Source organism: Crinia signifera, chromosome 5 (assembly GCF_055691185.1).
Source record: "Crinia signifera chromosome 5, ASM5569118v1, whole genome shotgun sequence".
In the NCBI taxonomy this organism is placed as follows: Eukaryota; Metazoa; Chordata; class Amphibia; order Anura; family Myobatrachidae; genus Crinia; species Crinia signifera.
In genome coordinates, this window is record NC_139221.1 from 313787786 (window position 1) to 313803878 (window position 16093).

The 16093-nt window shown below is 46.9% G+C and overlaps 1 protein-coding gene across 3 annotated transcripts in view; it reads left to right on the forward strand.

The window, feature by feature from the left end:
- SLC9A3 (solute carrier family 9 member A3) overlaps nt 1–16093 on the forward strand; it is a 66877-nt gene that overhangs the window by 19139 nt on the left and 31645 nt on the right. For 2 of the 3 annotated variants that reach the window (XM_083186415.1, XM_083186416.1), the window contains exons 1-5: nt 1813–2052; nt 3575–3735; nt 6907–6985; nt 12426–12603; nt 15714–15934. In XM_083186415.1, the coding sequence (XP_083042541.1) occupies nt 1929–2052; nt 3575–3735; nt 6907–6985; nt 12426–12603; nt 15714–15934 (763 nt within the window). In that variant the 5' untranslated portion in view covers nt 1813–1928. Of the gene's footprint in view, nt 1–1749; nt 2053–3574; nt 3736–6906; nt 6986–12425; nt 12604–15713; nt 15935–16093 lie in introns of those variants that run through there. The other variant, XM_083186417.1, reaches the window with a different exon arrangement.

Consider the following 16093-nt stretch of genomic DNA (forward strand, 5'->3'; position numbering starts at 1 on the left):
CACACAGAGAACTTCTTTCAATTATGGGAGGGTTTTATTGATTCCTTACATAGGCGTGTGCACGGGGGGTGCCGGGGGTGCACAGGCACCTCCTAATGACCGGCATCCCCCCCCCGCACGATTGCAGCTCCTCCCTACTGGCAGCAGCAGTGCAGCTTGGGGGGACCCGACGTAACAGCAGAAAATCCCCTGCATCCAAACCTTTTGCTTTATGGTTTAAAATAATGTCCCTCGTCAGCAGCACAATGAAGGGGGAGGAGCACCAGCGTGTCATTGAGTCCCCTCCCCTCTCCCCCCTGATAGCGCCGTTGCTGAGGCTTGACGTCACAATCTAGTGACAGCCCCGGCGCGAAAACCAAATGTACCTGCTGCCAGGCCAGCGCTGTGACCAAGGGAGTTCCGGCGCAGTGACCTTTAAAGTCCCGGCATTGTGTCCCCCTGAGACAGCGGAGACCTGCGCCTGATGGAGACGCTGTGACGCTGTCTCCGTGGCAGAGACTGAGCTATGTGCAGGAGATGCGCCACTACTAAAGGTAATTGTGCTGTATGGGAATCTCTCTCTCTCTCTCTCTCTCTCTCTCTCTCTCCAAAAAAGATAGCACTCACTACTCAAGGGGACAGGGCTGACACAGGGGGAGGGGTACAGGGCTCAAACTATGAGGGGGACATGTCTGACAAAGGAATGGGGACAGGGTTCTCACAGGGGGAAGGAATGGCATAATGTGTAACAGTATGCCACACACCGTAATGACTGTGTTATGGGCATCACAGTGTGTCAATTAATCTGTAATGGTCATCACGGTGTGTGGCATAATGTGAAATGCGCATCACGGTGTGAGGCGTAATGGGCATCATATTGTGAAGTGTAATGGGCATCACGGTGTGAGGAGCAATGTGTAATAGGCATTACGATGTGGCATTTGGTATACTAGTGATGGTGTGTGACGTGTAATAGGCATTACGGTGTAATGGGTATTACAGTGTGTGGCTTTATGTCGAATGGCCTTTATTTGTGATGGACATTATGGTGTGTGGCATTATGTGTAATTGGCATTACTGTGCGTGGCATTATGTGTAATGAGCATTACAATGTGTGGCATTACAGTGTACATTTTTGCAGCGCGCAGTCGGCGGGCACTGTCCCTGTTTCTAGTATGTGTTGGGGGGGGATGATTCATTCCGAAATGCATATACATAAATAAGTCACCTTCTATTTAGTTTACATTGATGCCCTGTAGGCGGTGATGGACACGCCCAGTAGGTGGTGAAGGACACGCCCAGTAGGTGGTGATGGACACGCCCCTCTAATTGTGCACCCCCTAACAAAATGGGCTGCGCACGCCTATGATTCCTTATCAAACAATACAAATCGACAGATGTTTTAGATACACACAATGGTACGAAACTAGAAATCTCTTGGGAGAGGCTCCTCTGGACCTTCCAACAGGCCAATAGCCATCCTGAACTCAGGGGGGCCTCCAAACCGTGTCCACACACATAGCTATCGCCTGTGTAAGAAAGAACAGAATAAAAATAATAATAATTGTAACGTACAATACTGTAACCTGATTTACATTATTCCTTTTTTCCTTTCTTCTTTTTGTTGTAACAAACGCAAACATGTTTACTGAACGTATTACTTTAATGCTCAATCCGGAATAAAAATATTTTGAAAAAAAAAAAAGAAATATATGGATGTGTTGAAATAATTGCTAATACATTTATATTTTGTTTTTTGTTTTTTTATAGTTTTTCACATATCGCACAAAGTTACGACCGTTGTGCCAGAAAGCTGTCTCCTGATTGTGCTTGGTCTGTTACTGGGCGGCATCATTTGGGCCGCAGACCGCACTGCTTCCTTCACCCTAACACCGACGGTATTCTTCTTTTACTTACTTCCCCCCATTGTACTGGACGCAGGGTACTTTATGCCAAACAGACTATTTTTTGGTAACCTTGGCACCATCCTTCTGTACGCAGTCATCGGGACAGTATGGAACGCGGCTACAACCGGGCTGTCGCTCTACGGTGTTTACTTAACCGGAATAATGGGTAAGGATTCATTTCTATGCTTCTGTTTCTAGAGATGTTAATGGATTTCTTTCTTGCTTGTACCACACCTGTCCTGTAAATGTACAATTACTCATTAATGTACTTTCTCTAAAATGCCCTGTAAAAATGTATATATTCAGATGTAGCCGCGCTCTTTGTTGATGTGGTGAGACCGCTCGTGCTTGTTAGGCGTGTCTTTGTCGCACCTGCAGCACGGAAATGCTACGCTGCGCCATCGCCACTCAGTGCTTTTCTATAAGCAGCCAGAGCAAAAGAGAGGCACAAGTGTGAGCGCACCAATCACCAGGTATGTTGCATGTGGCAATTGGTGCAGCAACGATGAGCCCGCCTACATCTGTATGTGTATGTGTATATATATATATTTGTACATAAAATACAGTTGTGCATATATATCGATTAAACCTCAAAAGTCCAAACGCATGAACCACAAGCTTCAAAAAATGTCCCGTATGAAGAGTACCCTTATTTAGTAACCAACTTCTCCGTGTACTTAGGGCTTGAACCATAAAACACTGGGCGCTCCCCTGATCGGTCCCCTTGTCCGCCCCTGCCCACCCTCTCTGCACATGAGCATAAACGTGTTTGAACATGCGAATAAACTCGCATGCGCACCATCGGAACGGGGAAGAATTTGGCCCCTTCCAATCGGGTCTGAACGCCTTTAGATATCACTGGGATCTGCGCTTCCTTTGCACTATTCTATTGCTAGAACACCAAAGAAAGTAAGGAGCGCTTCATGGTGCATGTAGCCATTGTACTGGACGCAGGGTACTTTACGCCAAACAGACTATTTTTGGGAAACCTTGGCACAATCCTTCTGTACACAGTCATTGGGACAGTATGGAACGAGGCTACAACCGGGCTGTCGCTCTATGGTGTTTACTTAACCAGAAGTCATAGGGCATGTAGTCATTAAAAGCAGTTTATTTATAGATGTATACAGGGCGGCGCCACCACTAGACAACCTTAGGCATTTGCCTAGGGCGCCGGCCACTGGAGGGCGGCCACTTGGAGCAGCCCCCCCCCCATGAGGTGAGCAGATCCCTCTCTCTCACCAGCAAACCCCTCCCCATGCAGCAACGCTGCGGCCATCGCCGCATCTCAACAACCCCCCCCCCCCCGCTACGACCATCTCCCGCCACCCGCTCACCCACCCCCCACCCCGTGAAGCAAGACGCTGCTCCTTCACTCTCCTCCTCCTCCGGCTCGGGGTGTATATAAAACACACACACACTGGTTTAAAATCATGAACCATAAATCGCGGTCAGCATGACCGCAAATATAAACAGTTTCAAATGATGGATATCACTATATAGCAGTCTGGCTGGCGCTCTGTCCTTTCCCTGTTCTGCGTGCTCACTTGCTGGACCACATCCCTATGCGTTTCGTCATATAAACATGTATTCATTTTCTTATGAATTTTTTCACTTCCGTTAGAACTCCAAGAGAGCTAGTACTCTGTGATAATGCTGATCCTGTGCTGCTTTGTCCCGTCCTACAGGAGATTTACAAATTGGCGTGCTGGACTTTCTGCTTTTTGGAAGCCTCATTGCTGCCGTAGACCCAGTCGCTGTCCTGGCTGTATTTGAAGAAGTTCATGTCAATGATGTCTTATTTATCATTGTGTTTGGAGAATCTCTACTGAATGATGCAGTGACAGTGGTAAGGCCGATGAATTTCACCTTAGACATGTACAATGGACAATGCGCACACTTGACCTAATCTTAGACAGTTATGGATTAATCGGTTAACGTTATCTAGATGGACAGTCAATACTAGGTCGGCAATAAAAATTTGACACGCACAAGGTCGACCTGTTCATATTTCGACTCTATTCAAGTCACCATTTTGCTTGTGTTGACCTTTTGTCAATATCGACCTTGTTCGTGACCTTGTGCATGTTGAGCTTTTGTTTAGTAGTAACGAAAGTACTTACTTTCTGATTCAGAGTTGTACACAAACCTGACATCCACTCATGTGTGCATCTGTCTCAGTCTCATTGCGCATGTGCCTTGTAACGGTACTGGCAAAGAGTATTTCGTTGGCAGGGACCATAGAGCGTCTCAGAAGTGAGATAACGGAATGGTCTGCGATCGATGCAACATTTCTGTACGCAGCTGCTGGGACCTGCATAGTCGGCATCTCAATACAAATCCAACCAGTAGCGCCATTTGCATCATTTTAAGCAGTGGCCACGGACTCATGTGCAGCAGTGATACCATTAGCGCCAATCTCTGCACCTGCCTCTTAAGGGTATGAGTACACACAGGGTTATTTCTAAGCAATTTGACAAGATCACTTAGAAATTAAACACACATCGCCTCGTGTGTATACCTCCCAGCGATGACGATGCGCGGTTGTGTGCGTCGCTGGCGCCCGACTAGATCTTAACTGCATGCACTCAGAATATAGTCAGATCACCAGTGTTCTCACCAGAGAACACTGGCCCGCACAGATCGCTCAGCAGGTGTGCCAGTGATGTTTGCTGAGCGATCTGTGCTTAAGCACGTCGCTCAGCACGGGAATCCCATCGCCCGTGTGTACTGGCCTTTAGCTCATACACATGGGGGGGGGGGACTTCAAACTCGTGCTGAGCGATGCGATGTGTGCTGAGTGATCTGTGTGGGCCAGTGTTTTCTGGTGATCTGACTTGATTTTGACTGCATGCAGTCAAGATCTAGTCAGAAGATGTGGACGTGTGGGACCTGGTGACACTCTAGCACCGTGTGGGACCTGGTGGCACACTAGAGAATAGTTCAAAGCACAATAGCTTTGGTTCTCAAACGCATCTTGAAAGACCCAAAAAGTTATATTTTTTCTGTTCTCCCGACAAAATCACCTGTGGATATTTTAAAATTTGTAAGTAAGGAAATATCAAAAATTAAGTATCAAAATGTACACATTTATTTCATACATTTTTAAAAAAAATTCAAATTTTTAAGACAGACCCATCAGTGGGTCCGGAGATAAGTGAATGCATAAAATGAATACAAACTACTGTAAACTTATTGAAGATGAAAATAAAACAACACCAGGTAGTATGCCCATGGGAATTGCCTGTAATGATTCAGAAAGTGAGAGATTTGGTAAGAAATGTCCAGTTTTTTTTTTAAAGCGGCAATCATTTATACCGCAAAACCAGTTTGATTTTCAAGTGTCAATGATTGCTGCTTTAAAAAAAACTGGACATTTCTTACCAAATCTCTCTCTTTCTGAATCTCTCATCCTATTAAATTTCCCCCAATGGGTCACATGTAAATTTGCTCGGTCCTGAATGGTTCCGCATGTTCCTATATTTCTTTCTTGGATTTTTGTAAAAAGGGAAAGCCTACTCAAATTTAGGGCCCTTTGGCAATTATCCAGCTTTGTTAAGGACTCCCCCACACCCTAAGCTGTGTCCATGTGTCCTGTGTATGTCTCTACGTTGATACATGTTAAGAACTGTGGATGTCCTCACGTTGTTCCTTGATATACTTTGAATAATACTTCTTTGCTTCTTGGTGTTCGCTCTCCATTCTCTTCATAATGGTCATGCTATAGTGCAAGACAGGCCAACCTGTGGCTCTCCAGATGTTGTGAAATTACAAGTCCCAGCATGCCTTGCCACAGTTTTAACACTCCCTTATAGCAGAACTGTGGCAAGGCATGATGGGATTTGTAGTTTGACAACATCTGGAGAGCCACAGCTTGGCCAGGCCTGCTATAGTGTATCAGTTTGATTGCTCCTCATCACTTGGTCCTCCTTTTATTGTGTTTTATATTTGTCCTTATGGTTAAGTTATCTTGGGGGGGATGTATCTTTGTTTTTTTGGTACCCCTTTCACTAAAAATACTTAATAAACAGAAAGTGGGCGGGATGGGGTGTGACTTATGAGAAAGTCCTGTGTTGGGTGTGTGGTCAGTGTTAATGCTTTTCTTTGATAATTGAGTATTTTTGGTGAAAGGGATACCAAAAATAAAAGATTTAATTGGAGGGCGGGGCTACGATGACATGATTTGCGTCATTTGGTCCCCCTGTACCCCCCACGGAGGAGGGGTTGCGGGAGACTGGCAACAATGCTGGGAATTTGCCCACCTTTCCAGGGGGGCTGGGAGGAGGACACAATTTTATTACTATTATTATTATTATTATTATTATTAGTGGCCAATATTGTTTTGGATTATCGAATGCACAACATTTGTGTTATACAGTTATGTAAGCAATATCATAAAATTTGAGTTTATGAATACAAAGAATTGTTAAAATTGCTGCTGGTAACCAGGGCTGGTGCAAAGTGTTTTGGTACACAAAACTTCAGCTTACTGCCACTCCCCCACCCTCTCAGTGCCACTGCCCCCCACCACCACCACACACTTAAGGTACCCATACACTAGTAAGATTTATCTTCAGATCTGCCTGGTTGGAACAAAAACATGGTTTTGGCTTAGTGACAGTTTGTCAGTTTTCCAGCATTTCCACGCAAATGGTCAACTGTCATTTGCTCTCATCCATAACCAGGTTTTTGTTCCAACCAGCCAGATCTGAAGATAAATCTTCATGTGTATGGCCACCTTAATACCGACTTTCCAGAACCTCAGGTGAGAGTATGGAGGTGGCGTCTTCGAGGTTCAACATCTTCCGTTTGTATTAGGTTCATCATGGACGCCTCTCCCAGAGTTATCCTTCATTTTGTGATAGCCAGACTCAGGGGCCCCGCAGATTGCAGAGCCCATAGACCGCTGCCTAATAGTACAGCCGTCCCCGTTGGTACATTGCATAAGTCAAGTTCATTGCAGACAATATTATTGGTGTCGCCTTTAGATTACTAATATCAAATCTATGCTTCATTTCAGGTGTTGTACAATGTGTTTGACTCTTTTGTTTCCATCGGCGGTGCTAATATTACCGGTGTGGATTGTGTCAAAGGCGTTGGTATGTATAGATTCCATACTCTTCTATTGCTTCTTTGCTATTTGAATGTTTGCCAAAAAATGACGTTTTGGTAGTGCTGGGCATACAGCACCTCTAAAGGGGGTAAATGAGAAATTCTGGGGCAGTAGATTTACTAATGTGCGGGTTTATAGAAGTGGAGATGTTGCCCGTAGCAACCAATACAATTCTACCTATCAATTATCTAGCACAGGGATGGGGAGCCTTTGGCCCTCCAGCTGTTGCTGAACGACACATCCCAGCATGCCCTGCTACAGTTTTGCTATTTGGCCATGCTAAAATGGTAGCAAAGCATTCTGGGATGTGTAGTCCAACAACAGCTGGAGGGACGATGGTTCCCCATCCCTGATCTAGCACCTTCTATAAGGTAATAGCTTGAACCTGATTGGTTGCTAGGGGCAACATCACCACTTCAATAAACTTTTGTAAATATACCCCTTAAGGCCTCATACACTACGCGATTTTGGCCTGATTTTACCTAATTCGGATTGGGCCGAGAAATCGGGTGAAATCAGCCCAAATCACATGTGCATTATGTTTGATTCGATGCATTGTCCTGTGCGCCTGGTAAATGGGGGGGGGGGGGGTGTCCAAAAAATGCAGGTGGTTCACAATCATTTTGGGTAGGAAGGGGTGTTACTGCTTGGAACTGCTTGCTTCTTCCAATGCTGTTTGGCCCTGGGGCCACAGATTATAAACGCATGGGGCACAAAGCAATAAACTGTTTCAGGACCCCCTTCCTAAAAGTCTATCCCTTTAAATTTTGATAGGGTAAAAATCATTTTAGGTGCTTTTTACAATGGTATAATATACTACAAATGTATTGTGGTGAAGTTTAAACCACATCAGTAGGGCGTGTCTGGTTGGAAGCAACGGCAAATAAGGGGAGGGGTCTATAGTAATCGCTACCTACTATTACCAAGCCTTCCAGAAATCTACCATGATATATTCAGAGGTTATCCAAGCCCTAAAAGTGTTTAACTTTGGCTTAAAATCAGGTGTATTGTACTGCTAATTGCTGCCTGCAGGGCATGAGAAGTATGGGTTGCTGCCAAGCTGAAAGCAGAATACTGTAACACATTCGGGTCAAAAAACAGTGACTGTCGTCTTTGCCCATGTCTACCGAATGCTTACTCAGCGGTGCAGTGGATAAAGGCATATCCGGCCTGATGCTGACGTCACACACCCTCCCCATAAATGCGTTTCCCTGGCACTCCCAGCGTTTTCCTAGGCACGCCTGCATTTTTCTTAGCACTCCCATTATACTGCCAGTAACCACCCCCAGACACCTACTTCCTGTCACTCACCTTGCTAATGAACAGAAACAGTTGCAGCACTCCATCGCAGAATGGCCTCCCACATGCGTACAATGGGCCGTAGGCATGCGCAGTGTGTCAATAATCATCCACGCACTGTCTGATTTGGGTCCAATGTGACCGCTGTAAAGCAAGGTGTCAGCCGTGGTTCAGTATTCCGTCGTTACAACACGTTTCCATGCTTAGAGAGTACTGTTACACAGGGCTGCCATCAGGAATTTTGGGGCCTGGGACTCATGTCCAGTCCTGGCCCCCTCCTCCTCACTTACCGTAACCCGGCTCCTGCTCCCCCATCTCCTCTTCCACTGTAGCCCAGAGGTCCCGGTGAGCAGGCTTCTACAACTCAGGAAGCCGATGGCCAGTGGCGTAGCTTGGTTTTGGGGACCCCCGCCGTTAATGGGGGGGCGCTCCTCCCCGCCGGCCTCGCCACCCTGGCCGCCGGTGCCCCCCCCCCCATCGCCGCAGGCTTACCTGTCTGCGCGTCCCAGCTCCCCTCCTGGCTTCAATTAATAATTGTATGCAGACGGACCACGATAAAATGGCCGCCCCCATACCGCAGACAGTTTCAGAGAACTGTCTGCTTTATGGGGCGGCCATTTTATCGTGGTCCGTCTCCATAGAATTGATTGAAGCCAGGAGGGGAGCCGGGACGCGCAGATAGGTAAGCCTGCAGGGGATGGGGGGCGGGGGCATTACTATAGCACCGCAGCCCTTCCAGAGGCTAGGGCCCGGAACAGCTGTACCTAGCGCACCCCTCTATTGGCGGCCCTACTGTTAAATAAGAGTGGGTCAAACACTATAGCTACTGAATATGTCATTTATAACATAAATGACCGCAAGCAAACGCAAAACAATAAAAGATCTATAATAATAGCCATCCGGACTGGATACAAAACACGACGGTCTCCTCATTATGGGGGTTATTCTGGTTCACTCTTTCTGACAAAATCCTTCTTAGATGGACAAAACCATGTGCACTGCAGGTGGGGCAGATGTTACTTGTGCAGAGAGAATTAGATTTGGGTGGGGTTTTACTTCAAAGTGAGATCTATATTGCAGTGTAAAAATAAAGCAGCCAGTATTTACCCCGCACAGAAACAAAATAACTCACCCAAATCTAACTCTCTCTGCACCTGTTACATCTGCCCCCCTGCAGTGCACATGGTTTTGTCCATCTAAGAAGGATTTTGTCAGAAAGAGTGAACTAGAATAAGGCCCTATGTCAGTAAGGAGATTTTCCCGAACCTGATTAATGAACTATTACGTCAGGCTGGAAACCTTCCCACCATACAGGAAAAAGTTTCCAACCTTACACAACATAATATAACTTTCCAGGTTTTAGTTATTAATCACGGCATTTATATTCTTTGGAGAGTATCCATGCTTAGTAAAGGAAAGTTACTTTCTGTATCTGTATGGCTGGCAGTTACTCTATGGGCCTGATTCTGGTTCTCTTGCAAAAGCCACTTCTATCTCTAATGTACAAAACCATGTGCGCTGCAGGTGGGGCAGATGTAACACGTGCAGAGAGAGTCACATTTGGATGTTATTTTGTTTCTGTGCAGGGTAAATACTGGCTGCTTCATTTTTACACTGCAATATAGATATCAGTTTGAAGTACAAACCCCACCCAAATCTAACTCTCTCTGCACCTGTTACATCTGCCCCACCTGCAGTGCATATGTTTTTGTCCATTAGAGAGAGAATTTACTTTTGCGAGAGAACCAGAATCAGGCCCTATAAGTATATTGGTCTCTCCTTCACTTGATTATTGGTATACAGGGTCAACTGGGTCTAGGTCGATAGAAATAGATTGACACCAAGTGGTTGACATGCCCAAAGTGGACAAAGACAAAATGTTACATTTTTGGGGTGTCAATTTAATGATTTCATAAAATAAGCTCCAATTAGCCTACCATATCCCATCATTCGCCACACATCAGGCAACTGCCTTGCTCCACTACCACTGCTTTCCGCATGCTTTTCAGTTCCCATTCGGGAAGTACTGTATGAAAAAGTTATAGAGAACAATCATGTCAACCTATTCATGTGTCAACCACTTACACACTCACATACTTACCTAAATTCCCATGTCGCCCCTCGGTTCTCTTCTCCGGTAGATCTACAGGGTACCTTTAAAAAAAAATGAATACTCACCTATGCCCGTGTGTAGATCGGGCCTCTTCTTTCCATGTAGACATCCACAGGGTAAAAAAAAAATGCAAGTAACGTGCTCCAAACAGAACTTGCATGTTCCAAACTCAGATTTATTTTTTAAAGGCGCAATCATTTACAAGGCTATGCTGTAAGTATGCCCCTTTAAAAAAAATGCCCCCCCCCCCCCCCCCCATGAAATATTGTATAGGTATTAGCGATGGAGGGGGTGGGGGAAGGAGACAGGGGCAGTGAGGAGAGGCTGGACTTCATAGAGGAATCAGCTACAAGTGAAAGTACATAAACAGGATAAGTGCCACCAACAGCGCTCCCCCTACCCTGCGGTGCTGTGTGCAGTGGCATAGTCCTAGTTACGGTCCTGCATGACAGCTTGGCCCGTCTCCTCTCTGTCTCTAGTAGGATGGCCAGGTCTCTGCTCCGGACCACAGGTAGGCCATACTGAACCCCTCATCCTTCCTCTACTTTCCATGTATCCCAGTCGCTGCTCCGCCTACCGTTTTAATGTGGCTCTTGCCTGAGCCTTACTCCCTAGCCAGCCATGGAAGTGTTTCAGCTGGTGGAGGGCATTATATATTCTGTAATAGGCTTATTTGTGTCTGTCTCACGTTTTATAGTTGTCATTTTCCTAGAGGCAACATGTTTATAACATAATGGACTTTTTAGTGTTGTATTACATGTAAACTGTTCATTAGAAAAATGCCTCTGGACATGGGTGGTAATTAGTAGAAAGTACACGGAGTCAATTATAGCCCCTGTGGCAGGCACATGAATTGGAAATGACTACTTATTAGTCATGATGCAATCTAGGCAGCAGTATCGCCATCAAAATCATACAGCCACAGCTTGCTTTCTCTGTACCTGTCATTATGCCAAATTTTGTAGCGTTCTCGGCCCCACGTGCCTGCACCTCCACAACCAGCCTCCCTCCTCTGACCCCCACCACAAATCAGCCCCCTGCGGCGACGGGGCCGGGATGATGCAGTTTTGCGTATACGCCCTGCTCCACCCCTAACCTGCATCAATGCCCTTCAGCCACACCCACCGTCATGCCAAAGCTGGCTGTATCCTCCCACAGGGTTCAGCCAGTACAGGTATGTTGGAATGTATGAGTGGAGAGAGATAAAGTACCAGCCAATCCGCTCCTAACTGTCATGTTAAAGACTGTGGTCAGGGCCGCCAATAGGGGGGTGCTGTGGGTAGGGAGATAGGAAGGATACACAAGGATAAGCACTAGAGGTGCCGATTTATGGTTTGCTGGTGGGTGCTCAAGGGGGCATGTCCTTTAGGGAAGGGGTGTGGCCCTGCAATGGGCCCCCTCAGCCCCCCTCCTCCCCAGTCTGGGACAGAGGCAAATGGGGATCCGGGCAGCGCCACAGTGGGGTTCGTGCAGCACTGGGGAGGCAGTAGGGGTCCTGGCAATCAGCAGGGGGCTCCCAGCAGCGGAAGGGAACTAGTATCGGTATTGGCAATACCGCTACTAGTTCCCATCTGCTGCAGGGACCCCGCCGCTGAGTTCCCATCCGCTACAGGGACCCCGCCGCTGACTGCCCAGTTGTTCCGCCATTTCAGACTCAGCGGCACAGGTTGGCGGCGAGCGGCGGGTGAGCTCCGGCCGTGGTCCATGGGCACTTATCATTTTCCATGGGTGCTCGGGCCCCGGAGCACCCAAAGAATCAGCGCCTATGATAGGCACTATCTATAGTATAGCAGTCCCAGCAAATTACCAGGAACAGTCCTTATGGGATGTAATTAGAATGAAAGCTATTGAAGGTTACGTAAATGAAAGGTTATGTATAGTAATGTATATTAGCTTACACTGTATAGTGGTATATATATATATATATATATATATATATATATATATATATATATAGGTCACATTTATTATGAACTTGGTTTTACTAGTGCCTTTTTTCCTTTATTTTTTTTAGTGTCCTTTTTCGTGGTGGCCATCGGAGGCACTCTGATCGGCATTGTCTTCGCTTACCTGCTCAGCCTCGTCACCCGATTTACCAAGCACGTGCGGATCATTGAGCCTGGATTCGTCTTCATCATTGCCTATCTATCTTATCTTACATCAGAGATGCTGTCTCTTTCGGCCATCCTTGCGTAAGTAGTTTACAGGAGGACTGATATAGCCATGCTGAGGAAAGAGGAAAGAGATCCACATATTTTCAATGTGAATGTTTCAAGGAATGGTAATGGACATTATGGTATGGGGCAGGTGTACTGACTACTGGAGAGTGACAGAGTGAAGTGAAATAAACTACCAATCACTTAGGGTGACATTTAATAGGGGCCAAAATCGTCTGTTTTCGCAATTTTCCCGCAAATCGCATATTTTATAGGGTGCGATTTGTGGGAAATATCACACTGTTTTCCGCGAATTCGCACATTTTGAAGATGCGATTTTTAGTAACACTAAAAATCACATCAAGATGTTTTCCCATTACAAAGTATACAAATCGGAAATTTAATGGGATGCGATTTTTAGTAAAGGTTACTAAAAATCGCAAAACAAATAAACCAGGTTCTGACTGGCGAATTTGTCATGCACAGATCATTGTGATCTGTGCATGGTTCTGGTATTAAAAAAAAAAGGATAAAAAAAAAAAAAAGAGCCGGTCCTGGTTTCATAAAATCACAGGGACAAACAAGTTGGGGTTCAGTTATTTTGCAAAACCAGCACCAGGCTCAAGGGCTGGTCCTGGTTCCCAAAATATGGGAGACAAAATGAGTAGGGGTCCCCCCCGTATTTCCAGAACCAGCACCGGGCCCAACCATCCAGCAGTGTAATGCCACAGCCGGGGGGGAGACTTTTTATACAAGTCCCCCCGGCCAAAGCATGGGCAGGGCAGTCAGCATGGGCAGGGGTCCTGGGGAAGTGGAGACCCCCCCAAAGAAGGGGTCCCCCCCCTCCAGCACTTACCTGCCCATGCTGAAGCCCGGGGCTGTCCTCGATGCCCCTGGGCGGTGGGCATCGAGCTGATTAAAGTATAAAAAAAGGAAAAACTATTGTGTATTGCTGTGGCACTACATGTCCCAGCATGTGGGGCAATAAAGGGCCTGCTGTGACTAGTAGTCCCCTAGTAGTTCAAATAGTAAAAAAAAAAAACACACTTACAGTAAAACTTTATTACATACAGATCCCAGACATTCAAACTCACCTGTCCTGATTGGAGATTGGTCCCTTGTCCAGTAGAATTCATGGGGGTGTACCTGTGGAAGCAAATAATACTCACCATTCGGGATTTCTCCGGACCCTGGCAATGCTGTCCGGTATTTGGGAATTGGTTTGTTTACATCTGGAGCTCCGCCCCCAGACCAGGAGTTACCTCTGCCCACCAGCCAATCATGGTCCAGGAAAATCCCAATGCCGGACCATGATTGGCTGGCCGGCGGGGCTAACTCCCGGTCTGTAGGCGGAGCTCCAGCTGATACAGCATTGCCGGGGTCCAGAGAAGTCCCGAAGATGAGCGTTGTGAGTGGCCAGTGCTGGGTGGTTGGGTCCGATGCTGGTTCTTGAAATACGGGGGGACCCCTACTCATTTTGTTCCCCCGAATTTTGGGAACCAGGACCGGCCCTTGAGCCTGGTGCTGGTTTTATAAAATCCTGGGGAACCCTATTTGTTTTGCCCAGTGATTTTATGAAACCAGGACCGGCTCTTTGAGCCCGGGGCTGGTTATGCTCAATAGGGGGGACCCCACGCCGTTCTTTTTTTTTTTTTCATTTTTTCCCCAAAAAATCGCACATGTATGAAAATGCGCACATTTTCATGACAAAAAACATAACATATAGCACTTTATCGCAATTTTTTTGCCACGAATTAGCTTCTCATTAAATATGCAAAAATCTGGTAAATATTGCGATTTTAAAAAGTGCGATTTGGTGCGATTTCGGAAAGAGCGATAAAATCGCACTTCATTTAATGTTACCCTTAGTTCCTAACTGTCATTTTTCAAACACAGCCTGTAACATGGCAGTTACAGATGGAGCCACATCCATCTATCCAGCCGGTGCGCCTGAGTGACCCGTCTCGACGCACCCTACGCTGAGACGGGAGCACGCCAGCATCTCACATGCTCACGCATGCTTTGCCACGAATGGGGGAGGTACACGCGCCACATTCGCAGCACCGCATGCTGGGAGATGCATAGATGGATGTGGCTCCATCTATAGGAGCTGATTGAATGGCAGTCTGTCTCTCTCCAATGTATCTCTCTCCAAGGCTCAAGCTGGGCATTCACCAGAACAAAATCAGGCACGAATGTACAATTTTGACGGGTCATGTGATCGATTGTGTGCACACCATGTATATCGTTACAATGTGCGTTCCCAGGCCTCGGACCATACACAATGCGCGTATGATCCATCTGTTTTGTTTTCGGGTTGTAAGCAAATGGTATGTGCATATGATCAGGTCCTGTGCAAGTCGTCCTAGTGTATGGCCAGCTTGGGTGCAGGTCGTCCTGGTGTATGGCCAGCTTCAGTGCACCCAGGGGCGGATTGGCCCACCTTAAATCAGGAACAAACAAATAAAATTGTGTCCATTTATTGATATACTGTACTTTAATATATTTATATTCTAGCAGCATTCATTGACTGATAGGATGTAACATGGGCCCTTATTCTGGTTGGTGCGGTAATATCCGCGTGCGTTCGTGCCGCCGATGTTTTGTGTCTGCGCATGTGCGAGCGGGGCGTACGGCCAAATCCCGCATGAAATGTGTTCACTCCGAACAGGGGGTGGAGAGGGGCGTGAAGGGCTATTTGGGCTCATTACCATTTGCATACGCCCCGCGTTTCATGGGCGTTCCCATGCAAACGCTGGGCGTACGTAAGGTAATGCGTCCGTGACGCACGTGTAGGGGGCGGACATATGACATCGCCGGATGTCAGCTGCCCGCCCAGATCTCTGCTTTTGCACGGAGAAATGTCCGTGTGGTCTGAGGTTGCGGGAGCTGGTGGAGCACTCGGTCCTGCAGCCGATGGTCTGCGACCATCGAATGATGGGGGAGGTTCCCTGAGATGGAGGAGGCGTATTCCGTGAAAAATACACGTGCGGTCCGTTCGGCCAGCTTCTTACCGCGTACGGACGGAGTTGGCGATCCGTATGGAAGGCGGGGTTTCGCACGCACGGTCCTGGCCGCATATTCGGATCCGGCCGCACCGACCAGAATAAGGCCCATGGTAACTAAGAATGCGCCTCTCATTGCAGCATTACCTTTTGCGGAATCTTCTGCCAGAAGTACGTGAAAGCCAATATTTCCGAACAGTCGGCGACTACTGTGAGATACACCATGAAGATGCTGGCGAGTGGAGCGGAAACGATTATCTTCATGTTCTTGGGAATATCAGCCGTCGATCCAAGCATTTGGGAGTGGAATACGGCGTTCATACTTCTCACGCTGCTTTTTATCTCCGTTTACAGAGTTCTCGGTACGTAGCAAAGTGAAACGAGGTTTATGCGTATTTTATGCACTCTGTATATCGTACCGGGTGTGGGAGACATATAGTGCACCGAACTCCTAACTCGCACGTGTACCTCCGCTGGCCCCAAGGGTCCCGACACAGACATCTAAATACCTAAAACCGAGA